The sequence below is a fragment of the Epinephelus lanceolatus genome, chromosome 3 (assembly GCF_041903045.1).
Source record: "Epinephelus lanceolatus isolate andai-2023 chromosome 3, ASM4190304v1, whole genome shotgun sequence".
Classification (NCBI taxonomy): Eukaryota; Metazoa; Chordata; class Actinopteri; order Perciformes; family Serranidae; genus Epinephelus; species Epinephelus lanceolatus.
This window is the reverse complement of record NC_135736.1, coordinates 46412757-46435340: the sequence shown is the minus strand read 5'-3', so window position 1 is coordinate 46435340 and position 22584 is coordinate 46412757. Positions and strand designations below refer to the sequence as shown.

The following is a 22584-nucleotide window of genomic DNA, read 5'->3' as shown; positions in this document are numbered from 1 at the left end:
ATTACCAGAGAACAAAACTTATCCAGTCTGGAAAACAGTTTTTCAATTCAGACCAGTACACTTTCAGTCAGTAGCTGCCTCTAATAATTAGTCTCACACCATTGTAATGGATAATACTGACTGCAAATGAGCATTACTTTTGTTTTCTTTTAAATCTTGATTACTGATCTTAGAAGACTATTCTTGGTCAAAACTTTACCTTTTGATTCTGTGCTGGTAACTTCTCAAGTTTACCCAGTACAACTGAACTATGTCATTTTAAGAATCACATGGACGTGAAATAATAAAAATATTAAGGTACAAAAAGAAACATGAGTGTCACATTTAGCACTCGCTTCAACAATAGAAAAATCACATTTACTTCTGACATGTTGTAACTAAAAATGTGTACAAAAAGCTAACAATCAATTGTCCCAAAAAAAAAAAAAAAAAAAAAAAAAGTGACTTAAAAGATCAAAAGGAATTTTAAATAATGTGAGTTGATGATTATCACCTGAATTTTTGGTTATTTGTAATAATTCTCTTTTGGTAGATTAAAAAGCACCTTGTAGGAAATTCAGTAAAACACTCAAAGGAGATGCAGTTAAAGTAGGATGAATAATACTTTTAACTGCATTATGTTTTTCAAATGACAAGAGTTCAAACAGATGATCATCCTGAATCTTACAGAAGCACAACAAAAAAATCAGTAAGAGTCATTGTTGTAAATTATCTAAATCTGCTCTGCATTTTACACACAGGTCAAGTGGAAAATTAAAGGACAGGGGCCATTTTTCAATTTGACCCTGCGTCAATGACACAATACCATCAGAGGTAACTTCCTTCCAGAAAGTAGGCACTTTTTAAAGTGTATTTTGTTCAGCGATGTGTTTTAGGACAAAGAATTTAAGCCTTTTAACAACTTCATATCCTAATAGACAAGTTTTCGAAGTTTAAGTTTAGAAAACAGTGATACAGGGTTCAATGTTAATGTTTTTTATTACTTGGGTCAAGAATCTACTTGCCCAAAGTCAGTTTTACTTGCCCCTATACAAATTGTTCTATTTATTACTAGTTATTAAACAACAAAAACTAAAGTTAACCGTCATGAAAATGACCATTTTATTCGCCTTGCTCTCACACTTCTCGACAAACTGCAGTTCATAGCTGGGGTTTTGCCGACATTCTCTAATGTCACCCAGCTAAACTCCCGTTGCCAAGATAACTGAAATGCTCGCTGGCGAATCTGGTTATGAACTTTGTCTTTATCTGCCGTCATTTTCTTGGGACTGCTCAATCATTACTGCTCATGTGCAACTTTTAACTGAGATAAGAAGGAAGAGAGCTCATATCTTAGCTCAGGGGTGGGCAACCTGCGGCTCTGGACCCACATGCAACTCTTTAGCTCCTCTACAGTGGCTTTTTAAATTAAAATCCCGTGGAAATTAATAGCTTTTTTTGCTTATTGTTAAGCCTCGAGAAAGCCAAAATGTTGCCAACACAGACAGGAAACCATTTACCCTTCTTCTGTCTGAGGTTTCCTTCCCACTCCTCGCACATCTTGTCGTACGACATTTGGCTGAAATCCACTTTGGAGTCAATAAACTTGATGTCTTTGTTGCTTGAAGATTCGTCTGGATCCTCCAACTCCCGTTTGTCCTCAACTTCTTTCTCTTTATTCTCTTCTTCAAGCCTTTCACACAGTTTTCCCCCTCCAACATCATCACTCCCACCTTGCAAAGGCTTCCAATCCAATGTTTCTTCAGCCACAGCGATGTGACGTTGTTCCTCTGATGTTGCACTTGTCACCTTCTTTTCAGACGCTGCATGTAGAGCTTTAAGTTTCTCCTCATCTGACTGGTCTTCATCTTCTAATTTCACCTCTGTGTCGTCCTCCTTTATGCGCAGATCATCATTTCTACACAGCACATTAGCTTCAGGCTTGGTGTTCGCTAACATGCTGAGTGGACGAGTCTCGTGGTAGTCTGGCTCTGTGGCTTCGATGTCAAACCCGCTGAAGCTGCACAGCGAACGACTGTCCTCCTCTTCGTCCTCTCTCATCTCAGACAGATCTCCCCGACTGTCCTGATCGAACTCCGTTATAGTGTGGTCGTCTCTGTAGTCTCCTCCCTCCACCTCCTCTGGTCTGTAGGTGCCGTAGCCAGAGGTCATCAGACTCGGAGCTGGACTATCAGAACTGCTGCTACAGCTTTCCTCATCATCATCATCATCATCATCATCATCATCATCATCATCATCATCATCGTCATCCTTACTTCCCCGTTCCAAGCTCTCCCTGCTGATGTTGACCTGGTCGTTCAGTTCAGGTTTTTCCTCCTCTGAAGCCTCCTGGGAAGAGTCCTCTGCATCGCCAACATGTTGGTAGTCTTCCTCGCCCATCTCCTCCTCTTCCTCCTCCTCTGAAGCTTCCTGGGAAGAGTCCTCACTATTGCTACCATGTTTGGAGTCTTCTTCACCATCTGCTCGCTCAGTCTCCTCCTCCTCTGAAGCCTCAGTGTTAAAGTCCTCTGCATCGCCACTAGGTTTGGATTCTTCCTCGTTGTTCTCCTCGGTATTGCCAACAGATTTGGAGTCTTCCACGTCGTTCTCCTCCTCTTCCTCCTCCTCATCTGAAGCTTCATGGTCAAAGTCCTCGGAATCACCAACAGTTTTGGAGTCTTCCTCGCCAATCACTCGCTCAGTCTCCTCCTCTTCCTCCTCATCCGAAGCCTCCGCATAAGAGTCTTCTGTGTCGTCAACAGGTTTGGGCTCTTCTTTGCCACACACTTGCTCAGTCTCTTCCTCTTCCTCCTCTGAAGCCTCCGTGTAAGAGTTCTCTGTATCGTCAACAGGCTTGGAGTCTTCCTCACTGTTGTCCACCTCCTCCTCTGAAGCCTCCGTGTAAGAGCCCTCAGAAACGGCAACAGATTTGGAGTCTTCTTCACTGATCACTCGTCCAATCTCCTCCTCCTCTGAATCCTCCATGTAAGCGTCCTCTCCATCCCCAACAGCTTTGGACTCTTCCTCACTGAGCTCCTCTTCCTCTGACGTCTCATCTTGACACTCCTCAGAATCGGCAACAGGTTTGGGCTCTTCTTTAACGACTAATCGCTCAATCTTCTCCTCCTGGTGAGGACCCCCAGAACCACTGACAGGTTTAGAGCCTTCCTCGGCGATCACTCGCTCACGCCCCACCTCCTCTTCCTCTGAGGCTTTCTGGTAAGTGTCCTCTGCATTGCCAACAGTTTTGGAGTCCTCTTTGCTGATTACTCGCTCAATCTTCACCTCCTCCTCGTCTTCCTGACGCTCTCCATCGGACCAAAAAGAGGAGTTGAGAGAATTATCGCCGCCTTCGCTCTCTCTGTCCCACTGACTGCCGTATGTTTTGTACATGTTGGCGACCTGCACTCCTGCTGAGGTGTGTGATCTGTGGAGGCAGAGGGCTTAACGAAGGAGCTAAGAGGATTAAGCTGATATCCAGGAGCTTCCTCTTCTGCTCGGCCACGTCTCAATGCTGAGACAGCTCAAACTGCTGGTGACCAACGGGATTACATCTCTGCTTCTTTGTGTTTACTCCATTTGATTCCATATTTTGTAAATACATTTTAGAGAAGAGTGACAGGAATTCAACTCTGTGATGTTGTAGTTACCCGACCACAAGGACACCTAAATATTCAGTTTGTTTGTGTTTTTATTGTGTTTCTTGTTAAATATTATTATGCTGTTTCTGCAAAAATAATTCCTTGTTGTGGGACAAAAAATATTTGAAATAGGTGAAAAGCTGAAAGTGCATATAATAAACTGCATATAATTTCCTGTATATTTCCAGAAAAACAGATTGATTAAAATAACCATTATTTTTATAACAGTATTTTTAGAGATTTTAAAAGGTGCATCTCTAACTTTAGGACACACAGTCAGTATCATCTTTTAAATCTCTTCTTAAAAACAGGGAGCTTATATTGATTTTAACTGACTTACTTTGAATTACTTTACTTCAATCGTCTATTTTACGCTGATCCAGTGAATGTATTTTGTTGAAGGTTCTCTAATTGACAAAAATGTTACATGATTTTAAAATTTATTAGTGTTAAACTGCCTTGTGTGACACACTTTGTATCCTCAGTAAATAAAGATTACTATTATTATTAATATTATAGAACAGAGACTCCAAACAGATGAAGAGAAGATTAAAGTTAAGTTAAGATCACCTGAGTCTTCACTGTAGACTGATTCATCGCAGACAAGAGACTGTCCTTTATGTTTCCTGTAGGTGGAAAAAAAACAGTGTTATTGTCACATTTCCAGAAAAGAAGATATTTCTAGGAAGTAAAGAGCTGGCTTGCCCCAGTGAAGACAAAATGGATGCTCTCCCTCTTTTTTTAAAGACGGTTGATTTTCTTCATGTGGCAAGTCACTTCATGATTAATTAAAATCTTCTGTTGTCAGTTCAAATCTACTTTAAATACTTGTCTTTATTCAATGTGTGACTCATTCCCTGTTTCTGTTTACCACTGCTAAAGTGATGAATTATTCAATTTGATTAACAGAAAGTGAGCAACAACTTGGATGAATTATTCATTGTTGTCATTTATTAAATAAAAATACCAAAGTCATTTTCAACATTGCAGTTTACAGTTTTATAATCACTATAAACAGAATACTTTTGGATTTCTGTGATTGCAAGTCAGACAAAAAACTTTTAAGACAGCAGTTTAGGTTTTGCTTTTGATAGGTTTTTAATCATTGTTATTGACATTTTACTGACAATCAATTTACCGAAAATTTGATGGAAATAAAAATGTGTTGTGATTGTCTTTATGGACAGTGCACACTCATTATTTTAGACTGTAGAGGAGTTGATGAGTGGAATGATCAGTCCGAATAATTTTTAGTGCACAATTTAAAAATAAAAGGAAGCCACAGAGCGATATCTCAAATGTGATTGTTTTAAATTCTCTCTCTTTTTGTTACATGTTGATCCTGTGAGTCTGCACCTTGAGATCTCTATGTTTATCTTTCATCTTTTTTGTAAAATCTTTAGTGTAGCTGCATTTGGCAGATGAACTGTGATGTTAAATTGTTGGAGATATCTGAGCAACTTTGTCTGACTCTGCCATGTGCACAAGTTCAGATCATTTATTACACTCAGATTTTCATTCTTTACATATCAGATTTTTTTATGATTTGTTTGAAAATAAACAATCCTAAAATAAACAATACTGCATTGAGCTCTATTTTTCATACATGGAATGAATTTTAAAAAAACTTTAAACTTGACAAAACAATAAATGAATTAAAGCTGCGAAGCAGCGTTGGGCGGGAGTAAAAAAGCAGCTGAATGAACAGACACAGACCCACCCATGAGTCTTTAAAATTACCTCAGGACTTTTCTCTTGATGAAGCGTCCCCTGTGGGAGTCAGGAGTGGATGTGTAGCTGTCGGTGAGCGGTGGGTCGAAGGTGTCGTCAGGATCTGGATCTGGCTCCACATGCAGCCTGCTGGGAGCACCTGGAGGCAGCTGCAGCTTCAGAGCCACCGAGTGTTGAGCGTACAAGTCACAGGGTACCTGTGCTATAAGCACCTACAGAAACATAATAGTCTTTCTGAATAGCTCAATGTCACTACAAAACGGGGCCTCCACAAAGAAGCCCTCACACTTGTTTCTGAGGGACTGACACTAAAACCTAAGGGTTGTCATTACTGTCTGAGAAACACCAGATAAAAGAAAAATAAGAGTAATGTGTGGTTAACACTTACCTGTCTGCCATTGCCAGGTTGTCCGGTATGTAAGAAAAACCCTTCACCAGAACCTTTAAAGTAGCACTGACGACTAACTGTGAAGTAAAACACAGATTTCATTAGTTAAGACACGACATTAAATGGAAAATCTTAAAATGTTACACTTGACTGATGATATTTGTTTAGAGAAAAGTGTTATTATTATAATAATTACAGTTACTATTATTTTCCCACAGTGAGATAAGTGCCCTGACCTTTCTCTTTGGTGTAGGCAGGAGGACTCGGCTGAGATGTGGCCACCTGAGATTTGTCAGAGTTTATCTGAGTGGACGAGGCCAGGCTTTTCCATTCTTCGCGTCGAACCAGTTCTTCGAGATCTGACATTAAATAACGAGAGAGCTTAATCCTTTAAGTTAAAACACAGAAATTACCAATGTCCAAATTATCTTTTCTCCTTGTCTTCGACCATTTCTTGAAATGAAACTGAGATTTACCCTATGGTATACTGATTTAAAATTATTTTTAACACCAATGCACAAGATAAACATTTAGTTTTATTCATGCTGCAGAGTCTAACCTTGCTTGAATTCAAGCAGTCTGTGTTTTGGTATATTTTTGTAGCCCAGGATCGCCAGTTGTTCTTGAATTTCCTCTTCTGAGAAATCCAGGTTGTCCATATTATTTTCAGTTTCAAGTCAGTGAGGTAGCATAAAACCTGAAGGGGGGGACATTACAATATACATAATACAACAATATAAAACAGATATGAAGAAGAACAAGAGACACTTCTTTGAGGATGGAGTAAGGTGATGACAGGCTATTAATATGCTTTTAATAAAGTTGTCAACGTTTTAAACTGTATCTATGTGATTTGGTGTGGGTATTCTTGAGTTTAGACATAATTTTCTAACATTTTATTGTTTTATGTCTGTTAACATTTTGATACCACCGTGGAAATAAGTATTCTCACTTCATCATGCTATGCCTTGAATTCAGTGTTTCGTAGATTCCTAAATAAATCAAGTTAAGGTGAAAAAGATAGATGGTACACACTGATCTGCCAAAACTTTAAAACTACTGTCAGGTGAAATGAATATCTTCGATCACCTCTTTTACAATACAATGTTCTGCTGGGAAACCTTGGGTTCTGGCATTCATGTGGATATCCTTTGCCACGCACCACCCACCCAAACATCTTTGCATCCCAAATGCCAGTGATGCCCCCTAGCAGGGCAATGTACCATGCCACACTGCAAAAACTGCTCAGGAATGGCCCCATTAATGCAACAAAGAGCTAAAGGGGTCAACCTGGCCTCCAAATTCCCCAGATCCCCATTTGATTGAGCATCTGTGGGACGTGCTGTGACCCCACCTCACAACCCACAGGACTCAAAGAGTCCGCTGCCAAGGCCCTGATTCTAGACACCACAGGACACCTTAAGAGGTCCTGTGTCCATCAACGAGTGCCATTGCCTTTAAGGGGTGTACGTGGTCTGTAATAGTGTTTGGATGGGTGGAACCTGTCAAAGTGGCATCCACATAAATGCCATGGCCTTAGGTTTCCCAGCAGAACATGGCATTGTAATCACCTGACAGTGGTTTTAATGTTTTGGCTGATTAGTGTAAATAATTCACCGTTATTAATATAAGTATAACCCCCTCAGTTTGACACGATGCAACTCAACAGCACCAGAAAACAGGTTTGCTTCAAGGCAAACTCAGTTCACTAAATTAACAATTTAATATGCCTTTAGTAATAATTTTAAATTTGCTTGAAAGACGAAACATGTCTAAAATTAATGGTTACTACTTTACATATCAGTATTCGCTGATACAAATGTATAGTTAACAATACAGGGACGTTGTGAACTCTTTACCAGCTGCTCTTTAAACAGAACAAAGATAGTCGTGGCTCCAGTGAAAGCCGAATTTATCGATAAACCTTTAACGTTTTACTGAACCCAAACGTTTTTGAATAATATCAGCTTAATAATTAAAGCAAGGCAGCAAGCGAGTCAATCCTAAAGCGACAGATTTTTGAAGGGGCTTCGGCATATCTTTCTCAAACGCAAAAGTAAACGGAAGCGAGCTAACGTTAAGCTAACAGTTAGCAGTTAAACAGGCAGTTAATATAAACAATGCTAACTATGAAGAGATATTTAACGGGTAAGTTTCTCACCTGCACGGAGGCCGGCTCGCTCTCACGGTGGACTCATCACGGTGACGTTACCGGTAATGTTTGTTAAGTAGCGCTTGTGTTTTATTGTTTACAGGTCGGGAACACAGAGCACCAAGACAACAACCGTTAACGAGCTTTGAAAACGACGCCTGCTTGCGCCCTCATTGAACTTCCGGTCCAATTCTTCTTCGTTGTAGTTATTAGAGGTTGGCGTGCTTATATTGCAGCGCCACCACTCGGCTGGAGAGCAGCAGGAGCAGTTTGGTACTAGAACAACCAGTGTTGGAAGACTTACTTACTTAAATAAAAGTAGCAGTACCACAGTAAAAAAAACAACTAAACTACAAGTAAAAGTCCTGCATTCATAATTGTAAAGTACAAGTGTATTAGCATCAAATATATTTAAAGTAGCAACCAAAAGTAACCTACTCATTATGCAGAATGGTACATACCACAATAATACACACTATTTTAATCATTAATATATCAATATTTATTAGTTAATTTGTATTTTGTATTAATAATTTAAATTTGAAAAGAAGCTGAAAGCTGTCAGATAAATGTAGTCGGGTAAAAAGTTCAATATTTGCCTACAAAATGAAATAGAGGTGTAAAGTATAGTGGAAATACTCATATAAATTACAAGTACCTCAAATTTGCAGGCTACTTAATAAGTAGGCTACAGGACTTGAGTAAATTAATTTAATTACATTCTACCACAAAAAAAATACACTCAATTAAAAGTGCACGAGTATCAGCAATGACATGTTTTTCCTTGAACTTGTAGAAGTATAAACTAGAATAAAATGGAAATAGGTCACTGAGGTTAAGCACAAGTATCTCAAAGTGCTGTACTTAAGTAAATGTACTTGTACTTTCCTCCACTGTTAAGAAGTATGTTAAATGATCTCCTCTATACCCCTGTCTCTTTATTTACATGAGTAGCCAATTCAACACAAGTCTCTCCCAGGGATATTGTCAAATCATATTGTGATTAAACATATGATGATCTTAGGGACTGTTCTTTACTTATCAGAGGAGTGGGTGGCAGGGGTGTTTCTTTGTTTTTATTTTATTTTTTACTGACCCTCCCTGAAGTTACAAATATTTTCCCTTCAGCCTCCCTGAGTGACAGGCGAAAAATGCATGACCCCCCCCCCCAAACAACATAAATTAGTTAATAGATTTTTAAAAAGTATCCTTTGATGTTAATTAAAAGTTAAAGACTAAATCTGCAGTTGAAAAAAGCCTTGGTTTTTTGCTGCTTAGTCCATGCAAATGTTTTATTTTTGGCAAAATTTTACAAAAAGATTTTTAAGCTCAGATTTCTTTTTGTTTCTTTTTGATTTCTTGTTTGTTCGTTTTTTGTTGTCACACATGACGTATCCAAAGGCCTGTCAGATATTTAAAAATGATAATAAAATTAATAAAATATCATTTCTGTTTTTACAGTTCATGGTTATGACTTTTTTTTTTTTTTAAGAAAAATGCCTTTGGTTTGGGAGGCATGTTTTTTTTCTTTATCTTTCGTAAAAATCAGAAACTTAAAAAGGAATCTTTCCTTAAAAATCTGTGGTAAAATAAATACAAAATACAACCATTTAAATTTGTATGCCCCTCCCCTATGCCAAAATAAAAAAAACATAAGTCCGTTCCCAGCGCTTAAAAATTATTTGACGTGCCTCTCTGTTTTGCACCACCCACTTCCCCCTCATAAATAACAAACAGTCCCTTAAAGAATATGTTGTGGATTAAACTATCCAACAGTATATAAAGGAGATAAAATTAACACAACCTGATGCAGCCGTACTGTTCGTCCAAAAACATCAGATATGACAGCAAAACACTGAGAGGGAACATTACTGCACAATGGATACTTTTACTTTAACTACATTTTGCAGATACATACTTTTTCTTATATAAGGTTTTGAAAGCAGGACCTTTACGTAAAGATTGAAATACTTCTTCTATCACTGACCTTCAGTTACTGAAATTGTCTTATCTTCAATATATGACAAATGTATTCTAAAAACAAACCTGAAAGTTACTGAATATGTGACAATAATTTAATTACACTATTCACTTTGAATTCCCCAGACCCCCTTTTCACTTTTAACTCCATTATACAAACATTTAAAGAGCAAAAATATGGTTTAGAAAAGCTAAGCTACACATCCTAAAGCCAGGTTAAGGACAATATCAAACACTTCTCTGTCACGCAGTCGTTTCTACTGTACTTGCAGTCATCAGATTTAGTTTAATTTTAAGGTACTCCACCCTGTTTGTGCTGAGAAGTCCTCCTTCTCCTCCTCCTCCTCCTCCTGCAGAGCCTCAGCTCCTCATGAATAATCAGGACTCTCTAACATCCTCCCCTTCCAGCAGGCGGTGGGGTTTCAGTCAGGGGGGAGACAGACAGGTGGACCGTCCGTGAGCCCCGTCTAATCTGGGAAAAAGGGACTTTTAGCGTCTTCCTCGGCCCTGGGAGGACCATGGCTCTCTCCAGGATCTATCGAGAGTCTTTGCTGGTGATTTTACTGCAAATTGTGCTGATTTGCTCGGCTCAGGTGAGAAGATGGGTGCTCCTTCTTTCCTCTCCTTCATCTAATATTCCTATAGGTGCTGGGTCCTATAGACATTTAGAGAAAGCTTATTGTACTCAACAATGTTTTATTTCCTATGTATCCTAATAATAATAATAGACAGAGAATGCGAGGTGTCTGAATTATCCTTAAAAGTAAGTTCATATTTTCACTATATGTGATATTATTTTGAATCTGTCGTGTTAACATATTTTATACTTCTCTTGGCACTTTAAGCTTATTTTATGTTGGTCAGTAATGACTTTAGTTTACTGTACTGTACTTTCCATCATATTATCCCTGTGAAAACTGTGTTTCTGTTAGATGCTAATGCTCAAATTAATTTTAATTAAACATTCTTTAATCCTATGACACTCTTCAGGGGCTCCAGCTTTAGTATTGGATGTTCTTAAACAGCATGTATTGGCATTACACATTATGGTATGAGTCATTTATAAAGTCAGTATGGGGCATGTGACTGTTGAAATTGGTGAATTTAAGGTGGTTTTTTTTTTTTCAGCAAAATGTAAAAATGTATGCATAGTTTATTTAGCAGTTGTTAAAAACTGTGGCCCATTTATCTCAGTGTACACAACTGGCACCAATAAGGTCCAGTCAGCAGCAGTAATCCGAACACATGCAGTTGCTTAGACAGTATAATGGGACTATAATGGGAAACCTGGTTTAGTTTCATGACCTTTCCCCTCACATCAGCCAAACAATGAGAGTCTGTGTGAGCTGCCCCTCGCACCACCACCAGCACCAGCAGCACTGGATGATATTTAAGAGATGAATTTCAGTGGAAAAAAAAAAACATATCTTTTTGTGTTTGTTCTACAGAGGGGCCCGGTCGGTCCCAGAGGGCCCCAGGGGCCGCCAGGAGCAGCCGGCGTTCCCGGAGTGGACGGCATTGATGTGAGTCTGCTTCAGTCATGAACCACAGTTTTCAGTTGGGGGTCAGAGCTGCTATGTGTGGGTTAATCAGCTCAGTGAACGGTGAAGCAGGTTTCCAGTGTTTTACACAAGACGGAGTTTTAACAATGAAGTCCTTTGGAATAAAAAAAGGTCCTCACATGACTTCATCCTGACTCTGCACCATGATGTTACATTTTAAAAACCAGCTTCTCCTCTCAGATAAATTAACAAACAAGTGTTGATGAGTGAGCAAAAAAGTGCTCCAAACAGAGCAGCTCGTTATATCAAACTATAAGTGACGTAATTTATATGTTTTAAATAAACTAAAAGATTCAGTGCTGCACTATGGAGTGAAAACAGGTCTTCCAAAACCCTGTTCAATTGTTTTCTTTGTTCTTGAATTCACAATAACAGGATCATAGCCAGGATTTTAGTAATACTAAGACCACGAGTTCAATTCCACCCCAAAAAAAACAAAACGTTAGTTATTCTATTTTTCTCAATGTGAAGGTCTAAATGCTGCTTAAAATCCTGGAGAATATCCTGAATCATTCACACTAAAAGTAGTCAAAATCTAAATATGTTGAGTCTAAATATACTGGATCAGGCGATAAAATATCCACCATGTTTTAGACTTCCTAAAATTTTAGACTTTAACTCCTGCCAGGTTATTAGATATTAGAATTCCTAAATTCCCAGAAAATAGACATTTGGAGGTCCTCCTTCAGGAAATTTTAAGCATCAAACATTAATTTACTGCAGCCTGGTGATTTTTTGTGCACCAATTTGTGCCTTTTCTGCACCAATTTGTGGTGGAAATGTCTTTAATTTCTTCTAAGGTTTTCACTGAGAGGACAAATGCACATATTCTAAATACTGACGGGGACCTTTATCTCTTCGTCCCCTCCGAAATCTACTCTTATGCCCCGTGCAACAAAGAAATACTTCATGGATGTTGAAAAAATTCCAAATTCTTTCATTTGAATCATCATCATCATCATCATCTGAACACATTCCTTATGTATCTTCAGGGCGACAGAGGAGAAGACTCCAAGGTGGACGGCGGACCAGTGAGTGGACGTTTATTTTCTCCTGTTACATGCAGCAGAAATGTGTAATTGATGCTGACTTGTATCCAGATCAACAGCATTAACATGAGGTGAACTTCTGCTTTCAGGGTCTTGACGGTGATAACGGCAAAGACGGAGCTCCAGGAGCTGCAGGCCTTCCAGGAGCAGATGTAAGTGAAACAACACGTGAGGCACAGACTGGCAGGGTTTGGGATGTGTCTGGTTGAGTGGTCATCCACCAGACACATTTTAGAAGCTCGTCTCTTTGCAAAGAAACTGTTGAACGAAGGATTCTGTTGAGTTTTGAATCCAGAAGCTGCTTTAATCCAGTGGATAAGAGTCACGCCACTGCCTCGAAGGTTAAACTCTCCAACAAGTGGATGTATTGAATCTCTGTAAGATCTGAGCTTTTCAGATCTGCTGCTGTGTGAGCAGTTTGTCTTGGCGTCCACTGAGTGAAAAAAAAGTCCTTGAATAAATCAATCTGGCTTTTTAGGGGAGAGTCGCGAGTCGCTTCCTGACAGAAACAGGGGTCTTTTTGTGTGAGATGGAGGGGTGTGCAGAGGGGGATCGGCTGCCCAGAGACGGCTGACAGGAGAGAGCCGTATGTTGGGTAAAGGTGGTGCAGAATGGACTCAGTGTGTTGCTGTCTGCTGCGGTGATGGTGCCGAGAACAGACCGGCAGATTCAGAGCGTCATGTGGACTGAAACTGAGAGTAAGCACCAAAATTTGAACCCAGAGTGCACAACTGTACTTTGAGGGAAGAGGTGGAGAGAGTTTCTCTAACATCAAACAGACCATAATGCAATGCACCAAGAAGACAGACTATGTTTCAGGTTTGAAAGGAGAACCTTTAACACCACCATCTGAGGGGGGATGTTTAAAATGCTTTTTGGGTGTCTCTTTTTTGCTGTCATCGGCTGATTGTTTGGTTTGAGGTGTCTTCACTTCCCTTTACTTGCTGATGCCTTTGACCAGGTGGAGAGTGTTTTGAGGGTTATATATAGAGGAGGCAGGTGAGGGGAGGAGCTAATAGAAAGAAGGCCACACCTCCAAGTATTCTTGGGCAAGAACCCCAAATGGCTCACGATGGAACCATCGGCGTGAGTGTGTGAATGTTGAACTGAGTAGCAGGTGGCACTCGGCTGCCACCTGTGAATGGATGAATGTGACATGTGGTGTGAAAAGCTTTGAGTGGTTGGAAGACTAGAAAGGAAAACCACCAGGTTTGTCAAACATGTTCGGAAGAGAAAGTAGAGGTTGTGGTAAACATTCATCACAGCTTACAGTATTGTGATAAAATATATTGCGATTTAATACCTTTTTTTCCAACTGCAAATTAGGAAAACTTTGTCAACATGAGTTCTACCTCATGAGATAAAGTTGTCAGTCTGTTCATCGACTTGAATCATTTTTATTGCAGCAAAATGTAACACAGAGCAGACAGACTGAGCAACACCGTCATAACACCTGTCAGAGACGCTGCATACACCTGACAGACTGAACTGTGGGCATATTTAACGCCCTCTGTGGGGACAGAGTGAAACACTTTACATGCAGGTATCCCGCTACATCCATGGCAACATCCATGTTAGAAGTGTTGTCTGTTACAACAAGGTTTTTGGTGTACTGCTGTAGTTTGAAGAACATGAGACAGCAGTCACCAGTTCTCTGAGAGAACCTTGACTTAGACCTTGAAGTCCAGGTGTCACAGGTTAACGCCACCCTTCCTGCTGTACTCAAGGATTCCTGAACTTTAGGCTTCACTTCTCTGTAGATCTTTGGTACGACTGTGTCGGTGAAAACTTGTCTGAACAGAGTCACATACCTGGCTTCACCTGTTTTTAGCATGTAGCAAAAGCCTTGGTTTTCAGCAGCGCTGTGTGGACGCAGCTCTCTGCACAGGAAGTAGGTGATGGACTGTGTTGTTTTCTTGGCTCTCTCAGAGTTGGATGGTAGTTTTGTTGAGCTAAGTCTGTCCAGTGTTGGCTGAGCGGGTTCAGCGTTAGCTTGGCCTTCAGCGGCTAACGCTAACTCTGGATGTGGCGTGTGAGGTGAGCAGTCATGTTCGTAGTATTCCCAGAGTATTTTACTCTCATATGACACTGCTGTAAATCACATGTGTCGTATCCAAGTCCTCCTTTCCTTCTGTGTGAAAAAATCCAAAATAAGTTCGGACGTTCTATTCAAACGCCGACAGGGCATTTCTGATTTCCTTCTCAGGTGCCTCTGTCTTAGTTTTGATGAACTTCCCGCCAAATGCCGCTGACTGAGACCTCTGCTGACCTCACCAGGAAAAAAAACATCAGCACCATCTAGTGGACGGAAAAAGCAACTGATTTTATTATTCTAGTACCAAAAGTTGTATTAAAATGCGTATTTGCAAAAACTAATAATATATATAATAAAAGATCGATACTTGACGTCCATCTATCGATATAATATCGGCATGCAAAATATTACCATACTATGCTCTATTGATTTTTTCCCCCACCCCTAGTTTACAGGCCAAACTGGTTTCCACTGTAGTCGCTGTAGATGTGAGATCTACTGCTGATAAGGTAAAAATCTGCATGGGCCTGAAACCAGAACGCCCTGGTCCCCTGGCAGTGAGAGTAATTACGAAAACACAGTTGTTGCGTACTTAAAACGTACACCTGCACCTGAGCTCACCGCATCTCCCCTGCACCCAGGAGTGCTCTATTCAAGTCATTTTTGATCCGTCCCCTGAATGCCAATTTTTTTTTGTTGCCACTTGGACGACTTTTTTTGGTCGTTTCTTAGGATTTTCCTCAATACCTCCCGCCACATATCTGCTGCACTGTCTCTGTGGTCTCTCCCCTCTTCCTGTGTCCTTTAGCTCTTGCTGGTTGAAGTAAAATGCATCACTTCCAGTGTACCAGCACGAGAAAGTCCCCACAGAGATCGACACCAAAACTACGGTATACTGCAAAATACAGGGGGCTTCTCCTGGCATTGATAGGCTTACACAGCATTATGAGAACTCCTATGGAAAGGGTTTAACGATAACAGACCTGAAGCCAACCTGAGACAGGAGCTATATATTTGTCATTCGTTGCTGATTGACAGGTTCCCATTATACTCTGCCTTGTTTGCTCTTCCCACACAGAGGACACAGAGGAGTGGCTCAGTCAGAGAGAGAAAAGACACATTTTCCTCATTAAATTACATCTGAATATAGAGAAACATGAACCCGTCCAGAGCCCAAAGCTTAACTTGAAAATGACCCAAAATTCAGATACTTAATCTGGATCTGTTGGGTTCAGGTCGGGTAGAAGAACACTATGTAAGCAGTTTAGCTAATCTGGCTAAACTGTTGGCTTGTCTACAAACTGTCTGACTGTCTAACTCTTTGTGTTTCTTACCAGTTCTGGCTTTATTGTAGCTTGTTGTTTATTGCTATGTTGCAAAAATGACTTACAACCATCATAACTGACAGCTCCTTCAAATACCCAGGACCAAGCACTGAACCTGGGGTGACAGGGCATTTTCAGTAGCTGACCCCCCTCTTTGTGGAATTTATCCTACTCTATGTAAAACATCTTTAAGAACTCTGAAAAGCAATTTATAAGTGTGACGTACCATCATTGTTATTAAAAATAAGACCAAAGTTGTGAATAACAGATGACCTTTCTGTTGCTGATGACATGTGAGCTCAGTTTTATGGTGACCGTTCCTGATGTCTGATAATTTAGTGGTTCTAACCCTTTGCACACACAGTGATATGATAAAACGTAATTTATCGTGAGGGAAATTGCGGTGCAGCAGTAGCAATAGATGGTAGACATTAAACATATGTGAAGTTAAAAGACAAAGTACTCAATATAAGATGTTAGAGTCTACATTTTCCACTTACTTGCATGTAAATAGAGAATACTGACACTACACTGCACTACACTACAGACACTGTTAATCACCCTTACATAATGAAAGGGTGATTAACAGTGTCAGTATTTGGTCTCTTTTTACATTTACACTTATTTATTTACATTTAATTTTACACTGGTTTCTACCACCAAAAGAATCATATCAGTAAAAAGTTTACTTTGGAGATGAAAAGTCTGTGTGCCAGGAAAGTGTTGTGTGCAGTATTTTAAGATTTTTTTTCATTAGTTTGTTTTTGAAAGGATGTTGTGTCATCTATCTTTGCAGGGACCTGTTGGACCTCCTGGAGATCCAGGTCCAGTGGGCCCAAAAGGACCAAAAGTACGTTTATTAACGCCATATTTTATTGAATTAAGTCTTTCTGTTGAAATGTCAGAGCTAACTCTTACACCAACTCTCACACTGCAGGGCACAAACCTCTGAGAACCTGTGTGTATATATATGAGTATATGTATGTTTATTGTTCTTCACTGTTGCACTGTTGATATTTCTGATGTCAGATTCTGTTCTTGTTTGTCATCAGGGAGATCCTGGACCACGTGGGCCTGCCGGTGAGCCCGTAAGTACAAATATTAACCTGAGTTACATTACATTTACATTTTGATCAGTAGTGCAGACTCTTTACAAAGCTGTGTGAGTTATGCAAATACTGGCTGCATAGGTGTTAGAATGAAAGTTAAGGATAAAATGCACAATAATACAATTTGTACTCAAGTCTATAGATTATAAACTGCTCAGTAAAGAAGTGATATTATCTTTCAAGCGAATGCTTACATTTTGTTTTAAATAATCTCTACATGTTATCACTGCTGGGTTTAAATAATTGATGATGATTTCTCTCTCACAGGGTGTAGGACCTGATGGGCTGGATGTGAGTATATGAACAGTACACGTGATCACACCTCACACACTGTGCTCTCAGGGGTAGCATGTTCAGTTCAGGTAGGTGTGGGTAAATTAAACACAGTGGTGACAAGTTCGCTTTTAAGGCTGTGGATATGCTGCTGATATTATTACCATAACCACAGCAGGGAAACGTCAATGTTTCCTTATTAATTTAAGAGATGTCATTTACACATTGCAAAAATGCTACCTTTCATTGTTACTGGTCTCATTTCTGCCTTTTAAATGTAATTCTCTTGAAATATAAATTGTCAGTATCTTGAAGCAAGACAGATTCAAGGACCAGTACCAACACAAACATACGTTGCCAAGTGTTGGAGATATCAGCTGTAGAGATGTCTGCCTCTCTCCAGTATAATGGAACTAGATGACACTTGCCTTGTGGTGCTCAAAGCACGAGCAACATAACACGACACGACACGACACGACACGACAAAACAAACCAAAACCTTTGAAAAATCCTACAACAGTAGCCATGTTTCCATCAGCCTGTTTAAATGCGCATCTAGAAGTATCGTATCAGAAAATTATGATGGAAACGCCAAAATTCGAATTAAAATCCCCTGATTCGCACAAACTAAAATACGCTCGCTTTAGCCGGGTTTTGGTTGATTCGAAAAAATGTTGATTCGCAAAACAGGGGATGGAAACAGTTATGTTCAAATTAAGTCTGACATAGCACACCTCTCTCCATGGTGATATCCACACTCCGGGTTGGGAAGGCGGTAATGCATTTACAAGCTGGTTGCCAACCGCCAGAAAACATAGAAGAAGAAGAATGCGAGACTTGTTTTGTTTCTGGTTCTGCGGAAAACTCGTGCGAGTTTGTAGTTTTCACCAAAGTCCATACATTTAATGGAAACACACAGGATTCGTATTTCTTTTAATGCACATTTCCCAATGATTCAAATCACTTTTGGATGGAAACATAGCTACTGTCTCTTTCCAGAAATCATGACCTGCTCACTTAAGATAATCCACAGACCTTGTTGTGAGCAGTTTCATGTAGGGACTATTTTCTTTCTACCGAACTACACCTGCCAACCGTATCAGCATTCAGAAGGAAGAGTGCATCTACTCATGGACGAGAGGCTCGTGCTTATGACAGCATGAGACATAAACATTAATGAGCTGTAACATTGGCAAGCTCAGTGGAGCTATGTGACCTAGCAATACATGCAAACTTCCTTTTGGGCAGTGATACTATTGGTGGATGTACTTGAGTAAAACCTGGCTGTGATTTCTGGAAAGAAACATTGCCGTTAAGTTTTTCAAATATATATATTTTTTGGCGCTATTTCCATTACAGCCTATTGGAGGGAAGGCAGACGTGTCTACAGCCGATAACACCACCACTTGGCAACTCACACCAAAACAATCTAGACTGATAAAAAGCACAACAGGTTGGAGGACCTTAGAAGATCTGAATACTTCCTGCACCACTGAACATGGCTGCATTTATTTAAAGTATCACAGCATGTAGACTAGAGTTATATACTTAATGAAATATATTTATGTACAAGAGATGTATTTGTGTTTTAGAGGTTTAACTGCATCAGATTGTTCATCAGAAGTTCATGTTTTGTCGTTTGTTAACAGGGTATTCCAGGTACAGACGGGCTACCAGGCGAACTGGGCAAAGTTGGACCACCTGTGAGTGCACTCATCATTTCAGTTAAAGTTTGTCATGTTTATATTCACAAGTAAACATGACAAACGTAAGAAATAAGCCTATTTCTTAATGTCATGAGAACTTAAATATTTACTTAAAAATAAGAAATATATTGATAAGAGTGGCTGTTGATGCTGCTTTATGATTTAAGATTTTTGTCCATATGCTGTATTAATAAAGATTCCTTTATATCTCTTACAGGGAGCGAGAGGCAAGAGAGGTCCGGTTGGTCTTCCTGGTGCTGCTGGGCCACGGGTAAATATCACTGCTTCTGTATTAACACTATTATCAGTGTTTTATGGTGGCAAGTAAGTCATGTGGCAGCTCTCAATGAGACGGTGTGACACTGTGGGGTTTTTAGATGCATGAATATAAAGGTTGGATTGGACGGTGTCAATTTTTAGACAACAAAAAACAACTTATATTTTAGGACGATGAGTTTCTTGCCTGTTGACAAAAGGAAAATCACCTAAATGAATGATTTTAAGTTGTTTTAAACTCAACACACATTGTGTTTTCTGTCTAGGGTCCTCCAGGAGTGTATCAAGGCGAGGACCTGGTAAGTTTGATCCTAAAGTAGATTCATTTACAACCATTTCAAGAAAATGGCACCCTGCTTTTCCAGAATACAAATGCTTGGTATGATGCTACAACTGTGCAGTCTGACATAAACTGCAAGAATAAAGACTATTCAGGATGATTCACAGCTGAAGGAAAGAAAGGAAGGAAATATCAGTATAAACCAGAGATTAGAACAATAAGCATGGCTGACATGAGACCACAAGGACTAGTACGGGGTAATTATCTGATTTTATGCTTTAAAGGAGCATTTTCAGTCAAAGTTAAATTATTTTTGTGTTGTCAGAAAAATAAAAGCCAAGCTGCTGTGTTCAAATGCTCATAAAGAGCTCAGAAATCTGAGACTCAACCAGCAACAAATTTAAAGGAATGCTTCACCCACAAAATTATAATTTGCGTATCAGTTATGTTGAGTTAGTGAGGAGGACTTTGTTTTTCTCACATGCCTCCACGGTGAACAAGGAATCAAAAAATGAAGAAATTCTTAATGAATTCAAACAAAAGGGGACCACACTTAACAACAGCATTAAAAGGAAATTTCAGTTTATTTCAACCCGTCTCCTATCGTCCTAAATTTGTTTCAAGTTACTTGTGACATAGAAATAATAGTTAGCATGTAGCTACTTATCTGTGTGTCACACACACAGATAAGTAGCTCCCCTTGGGAAGTGCACGCATTTGCAATCTTGTCTCACGCCAAAGTTGGTGAAATCCGGCACTTGGTCAGTGACTTCCGGTGTCAGACACCGACCAGAAAAGCTGTTCTTTCATTTTTGGCATCATACACGGCCGGTTACCATTACTGTTTAACAGTGTCAGTGGAAATGTGACCTGACAACGACAAAAGTTAAGGTGGCAGAAGTCCGAGTATGTGGTGGATGGGTCCAACGACCACTGACTTTCACTAGGGAGGCCAGTGTTCACTTCCTGTAAGCAAAACCCTGGTCTTTTTGCCTAAACCCAACCATGTGGGTCAATTTGTAATTCAATTCGTAGTGTTGTACAGATGTACTGCTTTTATTTTGAAAGAGACTGTATGCAAACAGTACATTTCCTGTGAAAGCGGAAGTGTATCTTGACACGGCGCCCCAGAACGTCAATAACCAGCACACCCAGGGTACTGTGCATGTTGTATTCGACGTGGAAAGTCCATGACCAAACGTCGATATGTCATGAGGTCAGAGTGAGAATGTGTTGGCATTTGAACTCTGCTCTGTCAAATAAACAAGCAGGCACACTACTCATATGTTAAACGCGGCCCCCTTTTAGTTAATTTCATCAAGAATTCTAGGGCTATATTCAACTCAGAATGATGTTCAATCAGAGTTGGCTACTCAATATGAATATTCAACTATTCATTCCTTTTTCTCCAGATAGAGTTTGAGCATTTGAACAGGGTTCAGTGAGCTGTTCAGTGTGACAGTGACATTCAGTTAATATAATAAACAAGCTAACAGCGCTAACTATAGACTGGAAATTCGCAACAACAGTTTTTGACGACACTGGATATCAAACAAGAGCCAGAGACTGTCCTGTATTAAGTTGCTGTGAGCTACAAATTCACCACTTCTAATCAGAAGGAAGAAGATAAGTTACTTCAGAGCCTTACTGGGCAGAACCTGTCTTCCTAAGCACAGAAGAAAGGAAGGAAGGGTTCACACAGCCAAATCTGGGGACCCAAATGTCCCCAGAGGAACACTCCACACTGACTGAAGAAAACAGTCAACTGTGGGGTTTCCAACTGATGATTCAAACCTCCAACTTTCAGGGGGGCAAAACTTTAAAAAATATTCTTGGATTCTATGTTCACTATGCGAAAAACAGTTTCAGTTCAACACATGGGCGAGTAATTAATCTACAAATTAATATTTTGTGGGTGAAATATTTCTAAATTATGAGCCTTCCAAATCCAGATTATCATCTATATGACATTAATGACTGAGCTCTGGCTTTCAGTAAATAAATCCAGTGATGTTCTGAAGCTGATGGCTGACCAGAGCGTATGTAGTTTTTAAAATATTTTAGAACACTGTCTCATAATCAAGTAAAATTGCAGTTAAGTAGAAACAGCTCGTAGCAAAGAGGGCAGCATTTGTTCATTTGCCCTTACTGCTAGCTTAAGGAGGTCAGGGGGTCACTGGACAGTGGAGCCCCCTGGTGGCGGGGCTCTTCCATGACCTCAAATAGGCTGTTGTGTTTTTCAGTGTCCCAACGCCTGCCCTTCTGGTCTGTCTGGACATGCTGGTCTCCCCGGCATGAAAGTGAGTACAATTTCACTTTTGATTATATTATTTTCTTTCGCTTTAGCTGCTCAGTAACACTTATTGCTAAATGCATTTTATAGATAAATGTAACTGGTTGTTCCTACCTCCTGTCTGTAGGGCCACAAAGGGGTTAAAGGTGAATCTGGTGAGCCTGGAAGACAAGGACACAAGGTAACATCCTGTCTCTTTGATTTATTCTTGTGACAGATAACATGCAAAGACATTGGTCTTGATTGAGAAGATGCAGAGACCCACAAAGGGTCGGGAATAAAACATGCTGCTAGTTGCCAAGAACGTTTTATTGAAGGCATGAAACAGTTTCTTTTCTCTGCAGCTTTTGTAAATGTGTCTAATGCTGAACATGATGAAAACAGATTATCACAGCATGACAAAACTTACGTTCTCTTTCAGGGAGAGGAGGGCGAACAAGGACTTCAGGGGGAAGTTGGAGCTCAAGGACTACCAGTAAAATATTTTTAAAATTCTCTCCCAACATGCTTCAGATGAGACGACTCCTCACAGCCAAACATATTAACATGAGACATTTCTGTCTCTTCTCCTCTACCCGCTGAGTAATTTTAGGGCCCAGGTGGACCAAGAGGCCTCCCAGGAATAATTGGCTCCAAAGGTGACAGGGTAAGAGGTCATGACGTCACACACACTGCAGACGAGTTACAAACTAAAAATTAAAAAATGTCCAAAGTGTTTGGCTCCACAGGCCATGACATAACTTCACTTAAAGAGTCTAAACTTTAAACTGATTATCTTCTTGTTCTGGCTCACAGTCTTCATCAG

The 22584-nt window shown here is 39.9% G+C and overlaps 2 protein-coding genes across 3 annotated transcripts in view; one reads left to right on the top strand and one right to left on the bottom strand.

Annotated features, from left to right (window-relative positions):
• Positions 1-22584, bottom strand: part of hyls1 (HYLS1 centriolar and ciliogenesis associated) — a 25566-nt gene extending 2982 nt beyond the window's left edge. Inside the window, exons 1-7 of one of the 2 annotated variants that reach the window (XM_033624350.2) lie at positions 22189-22584; positions 21894-21940; positions 6299-6436; positions 5976-6098; positions 5740-5816; positions 5361-5563; positions 4191-4246 (exon numbers count right to left, since the gene is read on the bottom strand). In XM_033624350.2, the coding sequence (XP_033480241.1) occupies positions 4191-4246; positions 5361-5563; positions 5740-5816; positions 5976-6098; positions 6299-6398 (559 nt within the window). In that variant the 5' untranslated portion in view covers positions 6399-6436; positions 21894-21940; positions 22189-22584. Of the gene's footprint in view, positions 1-4190; positions 4247-5360; positions 5564-5739; positions 5817-5975; positions 6099-6298; positions 6437-7900; positions 8084-21893; positions 21941-22188 lie in introns of those variants that run through there. The other variant, XM_033624349.2, reaches the window with a different exon arrangement.
• The window catches only part of col9a1a (collagen, type IX, alpha 1a), a 29734-nt gene continuing 17405 nt past the window's right edge, over positions 10256-22584 (top strand). Inside the window, exons 1-14 of the mRNA XM_033624348.2 lie at positions 10256-10464; positions 11320-11394; positions 12426-12464; positions 12572-12634; positions 16639-16692; positions 16895-16930; positions 17219-17242; positions 18874-18927; positions 19148-19201; positions 19473-19505; positions 21730-21786; positions 21907-21960; positions 22201-22254; positions 22372-22425. Coding sequence (XP_033480239.2) covers positions 10390-10464; positions 11320-11394; positions 12426-12464; positions 12572-12634; positions 16639-16692; positions 16895-16930; positions 17219-17242; positions 18874-18927; positions 19148-19201; positions 19473-19505; positions 21730-21786; positions 21907-21960; positions 22201-22254; positions 22372-22425 — 726 coding nt within the window. The 5' untranslated portion in view covers positions 10256-10389. The remainder of the gene's footprint in view (positions 10465-11319; positions 11395-12425; positions 12465-12571; positions 12635-16638; positions 16693-16894; positions 16931-17218; positions 17243-18873; positions 18928-19147; positions 19202-19472; positions 19506-21729; positions 21787-21906; positions 21961-22200; positions 22255-22371; positions 22426-22584) is intronic.